The sequence below is a fragment of the Mus musculus genome, chromosome 2 (assembly GCF_000001635.26).
Source record: "Mus musculus strain C57BL/6J chromosome 2, GRCm38.p6 C57BL/6J".
In the NCBI taxonomy this organism is placed as follows: domain Eukaryota; kingdom Metazoa; phylum Chordata; class Mammalia; order Rodentia; family Muridae; genus Mus; species Mus musculus.
In genome coordinates, this window is record NC_000068.7 from 85,845,697 (window position 1) to 85,865,086 (window position 19,390).

General features: G+C 35.9%; 1 protein-coding gene and 1 pseudogene across 1 annotated transcript; both read left to right on the plus strand.

Annotated features, from left to right (window-relative positions):
• Positions 1-3,723: 3,723 nt before the first annotated feature.
• Positions 3,724-4,802, plus strand: Olfr1020 (olfactory receptor 1020). Its single transcript, NM_146580.2, has one exon. It carries the CDS (start codon positions 3,758-3,760, stop codon positions 4,709-4,711), a length of 954 nt encoding a protein of 317 aa, NP_666791.1. The 5' UTR covers positions 3,724-3,757; the 3' UTR covers positions 4,712-4,802.
• Olfr1021-ps1 (olfactory receptor 1021, pseudogene 1) lies at positions 17,717-18,668 on the plus strand (annotated as a pseudogene).

Consider the following 19,390-nt stretch of genomic DNA (forward strand, 5'->3'; position numbering starts at 1 on the left):
ATTTCATTTCATTTCATTTCATTTTGTGATAGAAGGTCTCACTCTGCATCCCTGACTTTAGTGAAATTCTTTATGTAAAACAGGCTGTCATTGAATTCACAGAGACCTGTCTGCCTCTCACTCCCTAGTACTGGGATTAAAGATTTGCATTGCCATGCCATGAAGGTTCAGGCTTTGTCTAGGCTAAAGACCCCAGTGTGGTATGATTTGGGGGATGAATGAAAAGGCTTTCGAGTTATTCTTGAAAATCCATTGAAAATGCCATTTCTTACAGAATGACATTAATATATTAAAGAAAAATGTTCATGTGTAGTTAGAAAAGGAAAGAAAGACAAAACTTTCAGGGATTCAGAGATGTGTGAGTCCGCTAATTACTTTTTTTTGTGTGTGTGTGAAATATGGCTGAAATGTCTAACCTCTTCCAAACTTACACATTGAATTCACATAGTTCTGATATCATCTATGAGTGATACAGGGCCTTAAGAAATTAAGTCAGTATTTCCCTATGTAGCCCAGGCTGTGGTCACCCGATTGAGTGATCACAGGTGTATAAAGTATAGCTTCAGGGTCTTACTAGGAAACCTCATATCAGTCTACATTTTAATAATAATGTTTATGAAACTTTTTTGACATGTTTATAAAATGGGTGTAAGGATGAGGGAATTTTTTTTATTTTAATTCTTGAACAGTATATTTACATCTTTTTCATGCCTTAATTTCCTCCCTCCCATACCTGTTTTGTCCCCCACTCTATCACAAATTTACGTCTGTTCTACAACTGTGAATGTGTAATCTTGTTGACTCATTATTTCTGTGTAGTAGATGAAGTTCACATTCATTATTTTTGTCTCCAAAGTCATTAGAAATGATATAGCTAAGAAAGACCTGGGAAACATTCAAGGACACACAGTCACTGAAACACACAGCTGAGGTGCCATCTTCCCAAACAACCCTTGGGGGTTTCAATTGCCCAGTGCCTCCTCCATTCCACACCTAAGTATCATCCAAAGACCTAACTTCTTGTGTATACATAGCTTTCTTGTAGGAAGGGGCACTAGAGATATGTCTAACATGCTGTTTCCTGGACTCAAATTTTCCAAGAAAACACAGCTCCAGCTTTTGGAAACCACAGAGGAAAGATGTAAAATAGTGCTTAAAATGATATTACTCAAAAAATTATTCTCCAATAGGCTTTGGAGTCTCAAGGGAGAAACAAAGAAATACAAAAGAGACTTAATGTTTTCTTAACTTCAGAGAGGAATTAGGTAGATTATATGCATGCCACATGAGAGAATCAATTCCCAGAGAAGATGGAATGAGAACCACATCCTATTTAAAATGAGTGTGACTATTATGTAGTGTGTTCTGAATTTTCAGGCAACTGTGGCCCACACACAGCTGGTCCGTTGTGACTGATGGTCTCTTTTGAAAGGAACTTCATATTATAAGTTGGAGTGTTCACCTTTAAGGAAATGTAAGGGGAAAGTCTCAAGTTTTTTTGTTTGTTGAGTCAAGGGGTTCAACAACTTCTTCAAGAAAGTCAGGACATGTGATCCTACTGAAGCTGTGCCTGCTTGTGAATTTAGGCTTAGACCGGAAACAGCAGGACCAAACAAGGTCAAGAAGTTAAAGGTAAAGGGAATGCTTTAAATTTTTTGATCTGAAGCAAAAGTCATCTTGCTATTAATTTTCCAAGTTACTAACTTTTTCAAAATTCCAAAGTACCGAGAGATGAAGAACATATGCTAAATCAACTCTATATCCATTTTTATTGCTCAGAGAATTGTAGTTGTAAGGATAAACATAAACAGCAAGAAATAATATGATTCTATGTTCTTTTTAAAATTCAGTTTTTTCTTTATTTTATTTTGAGATTGTAATAAAATTACTACATTTCCCTTTTCCTTCTCTCTGTCCTCCTATATACTCCTTCTTACCATTTTGTCTGCATGTATGGCTATATATCATATATGTGCAGGTACCCTTGGAACATTGGATTCCCAGGAACTGGAATTATACATGGTTACAAGCTACTGTATGAATGCCTGTAATCAAACCCTTGTCCTCTGTATAAGCAACCAGTGCTATTAACCACTGAGCAATCTCTCTAAACCATGAAGTTTCTGTTCTCAAGTTTGTCTGTGCCAGTGTATCATTGATATGGACAATGGCATGTTAAGAATGGGAAAGCATTGTATCAATACAATATCTATGTTATGACAAAATATACCATCAATTAGATGAGATCCCACACACTCTAATGAATACTCTTGATACTGTACCCATCAAGAACCCCGACACGGATTGGTGAAACTTATACTAAGAGAAGCAGTGGGACATCAATAGATGTTTAGTAAATATGAACATATGAGAGATTATAATAGTTACCTCTTGAGTGTCAGTTTCAATGGAGGCTATTTTTCAATATAAATCTGTATGTATGGATGTTTTTGTAAGACTAAATCAGATATTTTATGCTCTTCTAACCACATGCATATATTGATTTTCATCTTAATCATCACTGTGAGTAAAGGTATTGGGTAATGTTGGCCCTGTGATTTCACTTTTAGAAAGTACAAAGTAATATTTCTTGGTGAGTGATAAGTGGGAGAACTGGCATATTGAACTGTAATGTCCTAGACAGTTTATGTCAATTTCATCTATTAGTAAATAATATGCGATGATGAAAGATGTGTCCTGAAATAATCATGAAGAGTCCTTATGGTTGGAAATGTTGTCTAACTTTTTGATCGGGGGGATAAGGCTTCATCTCTTTTGAATTTTTCCTTTGCCTTTTCATATTTTCACCTCCGTTTGACCTCACTTTAAGTTGTAGGTGTTAACACGAGTTCAAGTTATATTTTATGATATTAAGCTACTCATTTTAATTCACTATTATCACAAGGCTCTTTGATATGCTATTTGTTCTGGTTGTGTCATATTAGTATTGTTAACTAAATTTGTTTTAACTGGTAAGGTAAATGTAAAACTGTATTTCTTCAAGGAGAAACATATTACTAATTTTTTATAATGCTTACATTCATGTAAATGTTAAATCAGTTTTAGAATTATATATGCATATATTCACACATTTTTCTTTAATTATAGAAAAATTAATGAAAATCCTTTCTGCAACTTGAGCAATCTATTATATGTATTATCCATAGTTAAACTGCTTTATAATAGTTTTTTTGTGATATTGTGACTTTGAGTAAGAGCTTTGAAATTCATTGTCTGCTTACTTTTTTTTCATAATGCTTACACATCCTACAATCTTATTCTATAATAATTAGACTGATTACTAAATTTCCTGATGGTTATTTGATGTAACTCCCATGTCTGCATGAGAATATTCTCAATTTCCTTTATTTATTGATCATCCAATGTAAAGTACCTCAGGTCCTCTTTGTCATTTATGACTCACTTTGTTAACTTTTAGTATTTTAAGTTACTTTAAATATACTGAGACAGGGAAGTCAGAGAGTTAAGTAACATGTGCCATATATCTTCAGTTGTATTTACAGGACACAAATATTTTATAATTTTGTTAATCACTTTTAATAAAGACAGTTATGTCAGAGCAAATGCTTTTGATTCTGATCTTAATATTTCAAATTTTTGTAAGAATTTGTGTTTATCAAAAACCTATGAGTGTATTTCCATTTTTTTTGTTACATTTGTTAGTATTTGTATCATCTGTACTCTACATTCATAGAAATTAATTCAATGATCTAACAGTTCTTGTATTCCAACACAGATGGTCAGGAGTGGAAAAGGAATCCAAAATAAGAATGCCACAGAAGTGACAGAATTTATCCTTTTGGGTCTCTCAGACAATCCAGACTTGCAAGGTGTCCTCTTTGCATTATTCCTGATCATCTACACGATGACACTGGTGGGTAATTTGGGCATGATGGCCCTGATTAAGATTGACCGCAGTCTGCACACACCTATGTACTTCTTTCTCAGCAGCCTTTCTTTTGTTGATGCCTCTTATTCTTCTTCTGTCACCCCCAAGATGCTAGTGAACCTCATGGCTGAGGATAAGAGCATTTCTTTCAATGGATGTGCTACCCAGTTCTTTTTCTTCGGTTCCTTCTTGGGAACTGAATGCTTCCTGCTAGCCATGATGGCCTATGACCGCTATGCAGCCATCTGGAATCCCCTGCTATACCCAGTTCTCATGTCTGGGAGAATTTGTTTCATGTTGGTGTCTACTTCATTCTTAGCAGGCTTTGGCAATGCAGCCATCCACACAGGGATGACTTTCAGACTGTCCTTTTGTGGCTCTAATAAGATCAATCATTTCTATTGTGACACCCCACCCCTGCTCAAACTCTCTTGCTCTGACACTCACATTAATGGCATTGTGATCATGGCCTTCTCCAGTTTCAATGTCATCAGTTGTGTTCTGATTGTTTTGATATCTTACTTGTGCATCCTCATTGCCATACTGAAGATGCCTTCAGCAGAGGGAAGACACAAAGCCTTCTCCACCTGTGCCTCCCACCTCATGGCTGTTACCATCTTTTTTGGAACAATTCTTTTCATGTACTTGCGCCCTACCTCTAGCTACTCTATGGAACAGGACAAAGTTGTCTCTGTGTTTTATACAGTAGTCATTCCAATGCTTAATCCTCTCATCTATAGTTTAAAAAATAAAGATGTTAAGAAAGCAGTGAAGAAAATCTTACATAATTATGTGGTTTGAGGCAAGGGTATATATTTTCACCCTATGTTAGTTGTATTGCTTTTTTTGTATACTTACACACAAATATACACCGAGACCTGAATTTGATTTGAAGAGCTGTGTTTGCTGTCTCTCTTGTACACAATTTTTATTTGAAATATATTTTTCTCTTTTAAAAATTTTTATTGGATATTTTCTTTATTTATGCTTGAAATGTTATCCCCTTTCAGTTTCCCCTCTGGAACCCCCGTATCCCATCACCACTCCCACTGCTTCTATGAGTTGTTCTTCCACCCTCCCACCCATCCACCGACCTACCCACTCTGGCCTTCCCACCCTGGCATTCTTCTACCCTGGGGCATTGACCCTTAAGAGGACCAAGGGCTTCTTCTCCCTTTGATGCCTGACAAGGCCATCCTCTGCTACATATGTGATTGGACACAGGGTGTTTTTTCTTACAGCATACTTGCTTACAACCTTCTTTGTGGTAGCATTGGTGATTTGAGATAAAATTCATCTTTATTTTTAGGTTCATATATATGCCTACATGGGCACTTATGAGGAATCAAAACAATACTTGAGGAGGTATAGGTTTACAAATGTTGGAAATTATTTGGTATGTGCTATAGTTTCTGTTTTAAGTTCAATTACTCAATTTGCTTCAATATGTATGTGTATATATACTCACTTGCATTTATATTATTATATGTATATTTGAGATCTCTTTCTCACATGTATTACTTTTGGCTTATTAGATTGTCTTGGAGGAAAAAAAGACATTATTTTGAGAATGGCTATTAGGATGTATTATCAGGGGGACAATAGAATTAGGCAAATAGAATAGAACATGATGAGTGCATAAAGAACTAGGCTCTAGTAGTTCTGTCTTGTCTCAAATTGTACTTCCACAGTGGCCTGTTCATCTGTAGTTTGTCAATAGGAATATTCATCATTTAAAGTTAGGCAATCCTTCTAGCAGGGTACAGTTCTAATCATGGAAGTTAGCTGAGGGCTGTCATTTACTCAGAAGCCTAGAACTTAGGGCAACATTGAAGAATTTCAGTGATCTGAACAGCACTGACTGACTGCAGATGGCCGCATGTTTCATGCATTGTGCAGTCAACCATCCTAAATGAGACACAACAAGGAATCTTGGCACATATTATATTAATTAAGGGTTATAGCAAGAATAAGTGATTATTTGTTCAATTTGTTAATTCATTTATTAATGTTTCTCAAGTCAGAATCACAGTATTTTAACTGTTATTAAACTGCCTAAAACATTCAGGTAGTTTTCAATAAACACTTGTCGAATTAAATTGTCTGTGATATTTGTGTGGTGTATGGTAGGAGCTAAATTTGTTTGGACAAATCAGGAAGAAATAACTGAGTATTGTAAGATGAGGAAACAATAAATACTTACCTTCCTTCTCTTCTAATAATATTTTTCAGTTTTTTAAATGTATCTTTTAAAGTTATGTTTAAGGGCCAGTATGCTTATCACCCATTTATTTATTTATTTATTTATTTACTTACTTACTTACTTACTTACTTACTTATTAGATATTTTCTTCATTTACATTCCAAATGCTACTCTATCACCCATTTATAAACAATCCACTTTGGACATCTGTCTTGAACTCCATATTTTTTGATTGCATTAACTTAATAGGTTAAATTAATTCTGGCATAGATCCAAAAGGTATACACTTCTTAGGACACGCAGCTATGAATAGAACCCAGATTATTTTGCTAAATTTAAAAGACATCCACAGCCTGGGCAGTGGTGGCATGTGCCTATAATCCCAGCACTTGGGAGCCTGAGGCAGGCCGATTTGTGAGTTTGAGGCCAGCCTGGTCTACAAAGTGAGTTTCAGGACAGCCACGCCTGTACAGAGAAACCATGTCTTGAAAAACCAAAAGAAAAGAATGGAAGAAAAACAAAAAAACAAAAGACAAACCAAAAACCAAACCAAAACAAAACTAAAAGACATCCATTCTTTAACTTATCTCCTCAAGGCAGAAGGCTAATTTATGTTCTATGAGTTGTATTCTGGTTATTCAGAACTTTTGGTCTAATATTCACTTATCAGTGAACACATACCTTGTATGTCCTTTTGGGTCTGGTTTACCTCACTCAGGATGATATTTTCTAGTTCCATCTATTTTTCATTCAATATTTGTGGCATCATCATTTTTAATAGCTGAGTAGTATTCCATTGTGCAAATGTACCACATTTTCTGTATCCATTCTCCTACTGAGAGACATCTGGGTTGTTCTGGCTGCTATGCACAAGAAGGAAGGTCAAAGTGTGTATGTGTCAGTCCCACTTAGAAATATAGAAAGGGGTCTGGGTGGGAAAACGGTTGAGGGAAGAAAAAAAGGTGGCAGAATCAAATATAGAAAGATACTGGAGAGAAGTCCTGAGGGCCATGAGAATGAATAGAAATATGTAGCTGTGGGGCATAGGCGACTGTGGTGGTGGTGGGGAATCATTAGAAAGTCCCAGATTCCAGTGAAGCAAGAGGCTCCCAGAACCCAATGGGGATGACATTATCTGCAATACCTAACAGTGTGGAAATATAACTTGAAGAGACCACCTCCAATAGATAAACATGACCTCCCAGTTAAGGGACACAGCCATCCACCCATCTGAAAATCTTCAGTCCAGAATTGTTCTAGTGAAAGGAAATGCAAGAACAAAAAATTGGAGCATAGACTTAAGGAAAGGCCATCCATATACTGCCCCACCTTGGGACCCATCCCATCAAACCTTAACACTATTGCTGATACCAAGAAGAGCTTGCAGACAGGAACCTGTTCTATGAGAGTCTCTATCAGCACCTGACTAACACAGATGCAGAACCTCACAGCAAACCACTGGACTACACCTGGGGACCCCAATGGAAAGACTGAAGGAGATGAAGGGGATTGCAACCACATAGCAAAGACAACAGTATCAGCTAACTAGACCCTGCAGAGTCCTCAGGGACTAAACCACCAACCAAAGAATATACATGAGTGGGTCCATGGCTCCAGCTACATACTTAGCAGAGGACTGTCTTATCTGACATCATTGGGCAGGGAGGTGCTTAGTCTGTTGCTCCAGCAGATGGGAAGACCCAGTGAGGAGTAAGTGGGTGGGTGGATGAGCAACCTTTAGAGGCAAAAGGGTGAGGAGTTTGTGGAGGGGAGATATTTAAAATGCAAATAAATAAAATAATTAATTTTTTTTAAAGAAAAGAAGGCCATTGGGGTGAAGGATGCCTCAGTGGAGGGATGGATGCCTGAGGCCAGCTGAGTTGTTTTGGTTTTCTCTTGATGGTAACCACAGAGAAAGAGCATCTGGGCTGGGGGAAACATGTGATCTTGACAAGTGTAAGATTTACACCAAGATATTTTATATTATTTTTAGCTTTGTGAAGTCACTTCTTTCCCTAATTTCACTTTCAGCCTGTTTATCATTTGTATGAATTAATGTTGCTGATTTGTTTGAGTTAATTTTAGCCACTTTGCTGAATTTGTTTATCAGTTATAGGGACTTTCTGGTAGAATATTTTGGGTCACTTACATATACTATCATATTATCCTCAAATCGTGATGCCTTGACTTCCTTTTCAATTTATGTCCCCTTGATCTCCTTTTGTTGTTGAAATGACCTATCTAGAAGTTCAAATGCTATATTGAATAGATAGGGAGAGAGTGGGCAGCCTTGTCTTGTCCCTGATGTTAGTGAGATTGCTTCAAGTTTTTAATCCATTTAAATTGTTGTTGGCTGATGTTTTGCTGTGTATTGCTTTTATTCTGTTTAGGTATGTGCCATGAATCCCAGATATCGCTGAAAATAAGGAAGCTTGTGTTTTTCAAAAGGCTTTTAAAGCATCCAATGAAATGATCATGTGATTTTTGTATTTGAGTGTGTTTATATAGTGGATTATGTAGATGGAATTTCTAATTTGAACCATCCCTGCTTCCCTGGGATGAAGCCTACTTGATCAGGGTGAAGGATGGTTTTTATGTGTTCTTGGATGTGGTTTGTGAGTATTTTATTGAGCATTTGTGTTGACTCATATTTATAGGACAAATTGGTCTTAAGAACTCTTTGTTTTTTAGGTCTCTGTGCGGTATACATATCATAGTATATGGCTTAATATAATGAATTCGGTAATGTTCCATCTGTTTCTATTTTGAGGAATAGTTTTGAGGAGTATTGATATTAGCTCTTCTTTGAAGGTCTGGATGGAATCTTTCACTAAAACCACCTGGCTGTCTGCTTTCTTGGTTTAGGAAGATTTTAATGACTATTTCTATTTCCTTAGCAGTTATGAGATTATTGAGATAGTTTATCTAATTGTGATTTAATTTGGTACATGTCTAGAAAATCATCCATTTCATCTAGATTTTGCACCTTTTGTTGGGTATAGTAGGTAACAATGGTGTTTTAGATTTCATGTTTTTGTTGTTATATCCCCATTTCCCTTTCTTTCTTTCTTTCTTTCTTTCTTTCTTTCTTTCTTTCTTTCTTTCTTTCTTTCTTTCTTTCTTTCTTCCTTCCTTCCTTCCTTCCTTCCTTCCTTCCTTCCTTCCTTCCTCCCTCCCTCCCTCCCTCCCTCCCTCCCTCCCTCCGTCCTTTCTTTCTTTCTTTCTTTCTTTCTTTCTTTCTTTCTTTCTTTCTTTCTTTTTTTTGTTAATTTGGATACTGTCTGTGTAGCTTTTACTTTGTTTGGCTAAGGGTTTATCTATTGGTTGATTTTCTCAAAGTATCAGCTCTTGATTTTGTTGATTCTTTTTATAATTTTCTCTGTTTCTTAATGGTTTATTTCAGGCCCAAGTTTGCCTATGTCCTATCCTCTACTCCTCTTGGGTGTGTTTCCTTCTTTCTGTTCTAGAGTTTTCAGTTGTACTGTTAAGATGCTTGTATGGAATCTCTCCAATTTGTTTCTGAAGTCACTTAGTGCTATGAATTTTCCACTTAGGGTTCTTTCACTGTGTCCTATAAGTTTGGGTATGTTGTGTTTTCATTTTCAATGCCTTCTGCAAAGTATTTGATTTCTTTCTTTACTTCTTCCCTGACAAAGTTATCAATCAGCACACAGTTGTTCAGTTTCCAAGAGCATATGGGGTTTCGTTGCTTTTGTTGTTAATGAAATCCAGCCTTAGTTAGTGGTGATTTGATAGAATGAATGGGGTTAATTCAATCTTCTTGTGTCTGTTGATGCTTGTTTTGTGTCTGATGATATGGTCAATTTTGGAAAAGGTTCCTTGAGGTGATGAGAAGAAGGTATCTTGTTCTGTGAAGAAATTTTCAGTGGATAAGTGTTAAATCCATTTGGTTCATAACTTCTGTTAGATTCAATTTGTTTCTGTTTAGTTTCTGTTTCAATGACCTGTCCATTGCTTAGAGTGGACTGCTATTATTGGCTGAGGTTGAATGAATGTATACTTTGAGCTTTACTAAAGTGGTTTATTATTATTATTATGAAGACGATGATGATGAATGTGGGTGCCTTTACATTTGGGGCATAGATTTTCAGAACTCAGATTTCATCTTGGTGTATTTTCCTTTGATGAGAAGGAAGTGTCCTTCTCCATCTCTTTTGTTTACTTTTGGTTGTAAGTCTCTTTCACTTTATGTTATAATGGTGAATCCAGTTTGTTTCTTGTTATGGTTTGCTTGAATAACTTTTTACCAGCCTTTTACTCTGAGTTAGTTTCTGTCTTTGCTGCTGAATTCTTTCCTTTATGCAGGATAATGATGGATCCTCTTTGTGTATCCATTCCGTTAGACTCTGTCTTTTCATTTGAAAACTGAGTCCATTGATGTTGAGGGATAATAAAGACCAAAGATTATTAGTTCCTATAAGTTTTGTTGTTGGAGGTGTTATTATATGTTTGTAATTCTCTTCTTTTGGGTTGTTGTGAGGTGATTAATTTCTTGTGTTTTCTTGAGTGCAGTTACCCTCCTTATGTTCTTTCTAGTATCCTCTGTAGTACTGTATTAGTAGAAAGTCATTGTTTAAATTTAGTTTTGTCATGGAGTATCTTTGTTTCTCTTTCTATGGCAATTAAAAGTTTTGCTGGGTATAGAAGCCTGGTCCAGCATCTGTGATCTCTTAGTGTCTGAATGACATGTGTTCTAGATTTTCTGTCTTTTTGTGTCTTTTGAGAAATCTGGTGCAATCTGATAGGTCTGCTGTGGCCTTACAGGTTTTAATATCCTTCTTTTGTTCTGTATATTTACTATTTTTAATATTACATGCCAGGAGAATTTTATTTTCTTGCTTAATGTATTTGGTGTTTTTTAGGCTTCTTGCATGTTTATGGACATCTCTTTCATTAGGTTAAGGAAGTTTTCTTTATGATGTTGAAGATGTTTTATGGCCCTTTGGAGTAGGAATGTTTACACTCCTCTATTTCTGTTATTCTTACATTTGGTCTTTTCATTGTTTCCCAAATTTCCTGGATGCTTTGGTTAGGAACTTTTTACACTTTGTATTTTCTTTGACCAATGTTTTGGTATCTTCTATAGTATCTATTATGCCTGAGCTTCTCTGTTCCATCTTTTGTATTCTGTTGGTGATGTTTTCATCTATAGCTCCTGTTCTTTTTCCTAAGGTTATCTATCTCCAGAATTGTCTACATTGTGATTTCACTTTTTTTCTATTACTAGTTTTAGGTCTTGGACTGTTTTGTTCAATTCCTTCACCTGTTTGATTGTATTTTCCTTTATTCCTTTAAGGGATTTATTTGATTACTCTTCATTGGCTTCTAACTATTTGCCTATATATTTTTTAATTTCTTTAAGTGAGTTATCTACATCCTCCTTAAATGCTTCTATCATCTTCATGAGGTGGGATTTTAAGTCCTATTCTTCTTTTTTCTTTAATTAGATCTTGCTCTTCAGGTGTGTTAGGGTATCTAGGGTTCACTGTCATAGGCCAGCTTGGTTCTGTTGGTGCCAAATTACATTTTGCCAAGCACTCAAGTAGAGGTGCAGACCAGAAGGAAGATGGGTCACAAGAAGACCAGGATAGATCCCATGTTTGCTGGAGTCTCTGAGGATTCCAGCTGCCATAGGGTTGGGCTGGTGGTTTCACCTGTATTCCTACTTATGGTAGAACTCCTATGAGACAGATAGGCTGTGGACGAGGACAACATGGTTTCAGGTGGAGGTGCAGACTTGAAAGAGGATAGGCCTCAGGTAGAGTAGAATATATGGGTAAAGGAAGGGAAGCTAACCTGTATGGTTCAGGGTCTCATGTCTGGTTGAAGGGTGGGGGAGGGGCAGTGAGAGAATAGACTTACCTACCTCTGAGATATCAGGATGCTCAGAGGAGCTTGGCCTGGCCCAGAGTGTTCAGTCAACAGGGAAGAATGGCTAGGGAAAGGAAGTTTCCTGTGCTGTTAGTAGTCCGGTGAAGGTAGAGGAGAGGCAGCAGGAGAATGGAAGTCCCTCTAGGATGGCAGGTTGTGCAGTGTAGTTTGGAGTGGCATGGAGGACACAAAGATCATATGAGATGGGTAGAGGAAGGGAAGCTTACCTGTGTGGTTCAGGAGTATGATGGAGGTGGAGAAGAGGCTTCAGGAGAATGAAGGTCCATCTGTATGGTTCTGGAGTTTGAATGATTTGGGATTCTGTACGGTTCAGGAGTCTGGTGGAGGTGGCAGAGAGGCAGCAGGAGAATGGAAGTTCGCCTCGGATGGCAGGCTGCTCAAGGCCAGTTATTTTCTTTTACAAATTTATTTTAAATTAGAATTACAGTCACTTCATCACCTCCCTCTCCCTTTACAAATCTCCACAAAGAGCACTATCAATGCACTTTATCATTTTATTTTGATAAATTTATTTTATAACCATGTTATATATAAGATAGGAGTATTTGGATAGTGCAAATCCTTAAGGTCTCCATAGAGAAAAATTAAGCTTATGGTTATTTCTTACTCTGAAAAGAGGAAGAATTATGTCTATGGAGTCTGTAACATATCTCTGATCAATATGGACTGAATCTGTCACCTTACTTCCATTATTGGATTTCTGACATCACCTATGATGTAAGACACAGAAATGGAGATGTTAAATGGGAAAAGGGATTAGTTAAAGACTCAGCCTCATACCATGTGGCTTAAAAAGCCAGAACTTAAGTGTATGCATCCTTCTTCTCAACTACTTGTCCATCCCCTCCATGCTAGTCCATAACTATAATCTGTATAACTCATATTCCTAACCTCATGAAAATGACAGAGGTTGCAGCACCCTGACATTCTGAGAACTCATTATTCCTAATTACAGCAGCTCCAGCCATCACAAAAAAAAAAGAGAGAGAGAATAGATGTTATGAATCCAAACCCAGAATATCCTACCTTGGGCTTCGGTGCCCCAAGAGTAAAGCAAAGCAGTATGAAAGAGAATTGACATTTTCTTAATTTCATAGGGGAAAAGCAATAGATTACAATGAGGCACATAGGAGAAGGAGTCCCTAGAGATGAAGGAACATCAAGTATAGCCTACTTAAATGAGTAAGAATACTTTTATAATCTCTAAGACTCTAACCTCTAAGAATTGCTCATCATTCTTTCAGCTGTGTTATTGATACTGAATTTTCAAAGGTTCTGTATTCTGATAAGGTAAGTAAAAGACAGAATTGATTACCTGATGAGTATAGAGGAAATGGTTGTATCCTATCCTTGTACTTGACAGTCTTGTGAATTTATCTGAATTATTATTCTTTTCATTAGAATAATAGAGCATGCCTACCCTACAAAAGGACTTATGCTTTTAATCTAATTTGTTGTTGTTGTTGTATAGGGATTTGGTCAAGAAAGAAAAAGAAGCAGACAGATCTAATTGCAATCAATGACTTGTAAATGGTAATGAGACAATGTAAAGATGTTTAGTGTTTTGGCTTCCTGACATGAAAAAATTTACAATCTTATAAATTTAAGTTACTCACTGACAGGTTCCCAATAGCATTAAATGGTAAAATTGCTATACACATTTTCATTACTAAAAGACTAGCTTATCAGCAGATATATACAATACAAATGCTATGATATAGAGCCCTTCTGAGACAGAGTTTGTCTATGTAGACATGGCTGTCTTGGAAATCTTTACGTAGACCCGCCTAGCCTCAAACTCACAAAGGTATGACTGCTTCTGCCTCCCAGGTGCTTGGATTTAAGGTGAGTGTCAGTATGCCCAACATAATTCAAAGCATTTTTTTTGTATTTCAAGAAACAGCTAAGGAAATCTTAAAGCTATTTTTTAAATACCTTGGAAATTTACAAGAAGAAACCATTACCTCTGGATAGCAATTTGACTGAGAAATTATAACAGCATGAAGATGGATGTTGCAGATAAACAGAAAAAAACTAATATGTAAAATACTAGAGGAGGAAGTTTGCTGTCTATGCTATGAGAGGCAACTTATATTGTGTTTGGGTAATAAAAGTTTATTAGTATTGGGAATTCTAACAATGTATTTTCATCAACTTCAATTACATGATTTTTGTTAAAAGATATGCTAAACTTTACTGTAATTAAATATTACCAGAAGAGTTAAGGAAGCTATGAAAATTAACTATGCGTATTCTTTGTGCAAGTGCTGACATTGGTCTTTGACATTTAGAATGATCACAAATGTTAAAAGGATGAGACTCAGTATGGATGTAGAATCCATCCATCCAGCTTAAGTTGAATATTCACAGCAAGGTGATGATTTGTAAGTTATATTTCTTCTCTACAAAAGGGAGGTAACACTGTTTAATTGCATGAGTCTTAAATAAAACAACCCAATGAACACTTACCAAGCCTGTAAGGAGCAGGAAATCATTAAAATTTTATACATTAAATATGTGCATTTTTCTACTGTTTGTTACATTTTGTATGTTTACCACATGTGACGTATATTATTAATTCATTTGCTTTTATGATACTTGTACACTCAGGGGCTGTGTTGGAATGAGGAAACAGAAAGATGCAATTTTTTCCTCTTTCTGAAGTTATTATTGAGGTTCATAGGTGACTATCACTCTAAGAAAGAGGCTATCCATCTGTATCAGGGATCTATAGGTATAGTACAATATGGTGTTGAATAATGGAAAATTTTGTTGCACCATGAGCAAAGGTTATACATTAGGATGCAACACTGGCTAGTGAATACCCCATATTTAGTTGACTTCAGTTCCTGAAGATGAAAATAAACTTAGCCTCTGGACAGCATCTGCTAATTCTTTACCACTGATTTGTGTGGAGATTAATGTAGGACTGTAGTTGCAAGAGTTATACTCATCAATGAAAATAGAAAGTTGTATTAGGTCTTAAAATCTTGATGATAATAATAATAATAATAATAATAATAATAATAATAATAAATAATAATAATAATAAACTAAGTAGAATAAAGCAGAGTATGTTCTAATCTTGGAATTATCCATCTCCTGTGAGTGATGCTGAATCAAGTGCTTTGTTTCATATTTTAAAATATGTATTCATACTTTAGTTTTATTTTTTTCTCTTAACAATATACTATTTGAATATAATTCAAAAAATCTACTGGTGATTATTGCTTTCTAAATTTTAATTTTAATAAATAGATCAAACAGATGCTTCATTTAAATATATTTATTTCTTTAATTTTCATTTTAAGGCATTTTATTAGATATTTTCTTCATTTACATTTCAAATGCTATCCCCAAAGTCCCCTACACTCTTTCTCCCCCACCCCCCCAAACCCTGCTCCCCAACCCATCCACTCCCTCTTCCGTGCCCTGTCATTCCCCTGTACTGGGGTATATAATATTCGCAATACCAAGGCCTCTCCTTCAATTGATGGCCGACTAGGCCATCCTCTGCTACATACGCAACTAGAGACACAGCTCTTGGGGGTACTGGTTAGTTCATATTGTTAATCCTCCTATAGGGTTGCAGACCCCTTTAGCTCCTTGGGTTGTTTCTCTAGCTCTTTCATTAGGGGCCCTTTGTTCCATCCAATAGATGACTGTGAGCATCCACTTCTGTATTTGCCAGGCATTGGCATAGCCTCATAAGAGAAAGCTATGTCAGGGTCCTGTCAGCAAAATCTTTCTTGCTTATGCAATAGTGTCTGGGTTTGGTGGTTGTATATGGGATAGATCCCAGGGTGGGATAGTCTCTGGATGGTCTTTCCTTCCAACTCAGCACCGAACTTTGTCTCTATATCTCCTTCCATGGGTATTTTGTTCCCTATTCTAAGGAGGAATGAAGTATCCACACATTGGTCTTCCTTCTTCTTGAGTTTCATGTGTTTTGCAAATTGTCTCTTGGGCAGTCTACATTTCTGGGCTAATATCTGCTTATCAGTGAGTGCATATCATGTGTGTTCTTTTGTGATTGGGTTACCTCACTCAGGATGATATCCTCCAGATGCATCCATTTGCCTAAAAATTTCATGAATTCATTGTTTTTAATTGCTGAGTAGTACTCCATTGTGTAAGTGTACCACGTTTTCTGTATCCATTCTTTTTTTGAGGGACATCCAGAAAATCAAATAACCCTATTTAAAAAATGGGGTATAGAGTTAAAGAAAGAAATCTCAACTGAGGAATACTGAATGGCCGAGACGCATCTGAAAAATGTTCAACATCCTTAATCATCAGGGAAATTCAAATCAAAACAAGCCTGAGATTCCACATCACACCAGTCAGAATGACTAAGATCAAAAATTTAGGTGACAGCAGATGCTGGTGAGGATGTGGAGAAAGAGGGACACTTGTCCTTTGTTGGTGGTATTGTAAGCTGGTAGAAACACTCTGGAAATCAGTCTGCCAGTTCCTCAGAAAATTGGACATAATTCTACAGGAAGATCCGGCAATTCCACTCCTGGGCATATACCCAGAATATGTTCCAATTGTAATAAGGACACATGCTCTACTATGTTCATACGAGCCTTATTTATAATAGCCAGAAGCTGGAAATAAAACATTTAAATTTAATAAATAGAATGCAATGATGAGTTTTAACTTTACTTTTAGTACTTTATACTTCTCCATTGCTATTTGCATGAGTAGACTAATTTTATTCATTTAAATTTCAAATTATTAAGTTGTTCTATTACCCTAATGTCCTGCTAGAAATATCTTCATAGTATCTCTGGTGTTTTGTGTTTTACTAATCAATTATTATTATTATTATTATTATATTTGTTTTTTACTGAAAATTAAATTTTAAAATGGTATATTCTAATGTACACCTAAGTGAGATTTTGATACATACATTTTGTATAATATACAAACAGGATTAACCTATTTAGGGTTAATACCTGTCTTCTCACAGTTTATTATTTGTGAAGCAGAAAACATGGAGCTCTTCTATTTTAAGACATGGACATATTTAGTACATAACGATATCTTCAACTTAACCAATGGTAGGGTCTGTTATAGTTCTGTGATTCTCAATTATAGACTTGTAGTTCTATGAGAGTTTTTCCAGTCCTTTTGGATCAAGATTCATTTTCATTATTATTACATTTTTATTATTTATATTGAATATATTGTAATATTTAACATATTTATATTTATTATTGGCTGTATTAGGCTATCTTCATTTTTTCCTTAGCTTTCTATTGGCCATGTTTCTATGAGCATAGCCTCAATTTCCTTTATTTATTGGATGTAAATCATAAAGTACCTCAGGTCCTCCTTATCATTTATGACTCAATTTGTTAACTTTTAATAATTTAAGTTACTTTATATATACTGACACAGAGAAGTAGGAGAGTTAAGTAACATGTGCCATGTTTCTTTAGTTGTATGTATAGTACATAAATATTTATAATTTTGTTAATCATTTATAATAAAGATAGTTATGTCAGAACACATGTTTTTGACTCTGAATTTAATATCTCACTATTTTATAAGAATGTGTGTTTATCAAAACTCCATGTGTGTATTTCTGTTTTATTCCTTACATTTGTTAGTATTACATCATCTGTACTCTACATTAATAGAAATTAATTCAATGTTCTAACAGTTCTTGTGTTGCAGCACAGATGGTCCGAACCATGAAAGGAATCCAAGATAAGAATGCAACAGAAGTGACAGAATTTATCCTTTTGGGCCTCTCAGAGAATCCAGACCTACAAGGTGTTCTCTTTGCATTATTCCTGATCATCTACACGATGACACTGGTGGGTAATTTGGGCATGATGGCCCTGATTAAGATTGACCGCAGTCTGCACACACCTATGTACTTCTTTCTCAGCAGCCTCTCTTGTTGATGCCTCTTCCTCTTCTACAGTCACCCCTAAAATGCTGCTGAACCTTGTGGCTGAGGATAAGAGCATTTCTTTCAATGGATGTGCTACCCAGTTTTTCTTCTTTGGCTCCTTCTTGGGAACTGAATGCTTCCTGCTAGCCATGATGGCCTATGACCGCTATGCAGCCATCTGGAATCCCTTGCTATACCCAGTTCTCATGTCTGGGAGCATTTGTTTCATGTTGGTGTCTACTTCATTCCTAGCAGGCTTTGGCAATGCAGCCATCCACACAGGGATGACTTTCAGACTGTCCTTTTGTGGCTCTAATAAGATCAATCATTTCTATTGTGACACCCCACCCCTGCTCAAACTCTCTTGCTCTGACATCCATATCAATGGCATTGTGATCATGGCCTTCTCCAGTTTTACTGTTCTCATCTGTGTTCTGATTGTTCTGATTTCTTACCTGTGCATCCTCATTGCCATACTGAAGATGCCTTCTGCAGAGGGAAGACACAAAGCCTTCTCCACCTGCGCCTCACACCTCATGGCTGTTACCATCTTTTTTGGTTCAATTCTCTTTATGTACTTGCGACCTACTACTAGCTACTCTATGGAGCAGGACAAAATTGTCTCTGTGTTTTATACAGTAGTGATTCCCATGCTTAATCCTCTCATCTACAGTTTAAAAAATAGAGATGTGAAAGAGGCAGTAAAAAAAATCTTACAGAAACACATTCTATAAAGCTGTGTTTTCCATCCTCTGTTATGCTGGATATAATAGATTTATAAATATGCTACTTGATTTCTTAAGTTTTTTTCTATGAGCTCACGATAATGTATTACAATTACACATCTTGATCTCCTCCATGTCATAAAGGTGTCTATTGAAGCCACAAATACATATTTTAGGTAAATGATGTTCAGTGTTTCAGAGAATGAGCTATCTTTCCAAGGCAAATATTTTTCTATAGTCAATGTCCATCTGAAAAATAGTTGTGAATTTTGAGTTGCCCAATTATATATTATGTGAAAAATAAATCTTTCAGCCACGATAGACACATCTGTCTAGTTTATCAGACATTCATTACCAATATCAACTTCATTTTCTCATATAACTTTGAAGAATACAATATGTAATACAGACACTTTTACCAGATATTATTATAGAATGGGAACTGCAGAAATAATGTGGAAATATTTGAGTCTTTTAAAATTATTTGAAACATATCAAAAACAGAATTCAATATTTTATCTCTATTCCTTTCTGAATGTCATGGAGTTCTTATAAAAATTGGTGAAATGATATGGGAATTATGTTGTTTATTGGGGTAGAAGAAAATCAATGTTGGAACAATGTGACAAATAACATCTGTGTTAATATACCACCACTGAAGTAGATATTATGTAGATTTATATCTTAGTAAATGTTTCTTCCATGCTTCTTTCAAATATATCAACCACTTC

Coding starts and splice junctions, on each gene's coding strand:
- Olfr1020 (NM_146580.2), top strand. CDS start 3,758: ATGGTCAGGAGTGGAAAAGGAATCCAAAATAAGAATGCCACAGAAGTG.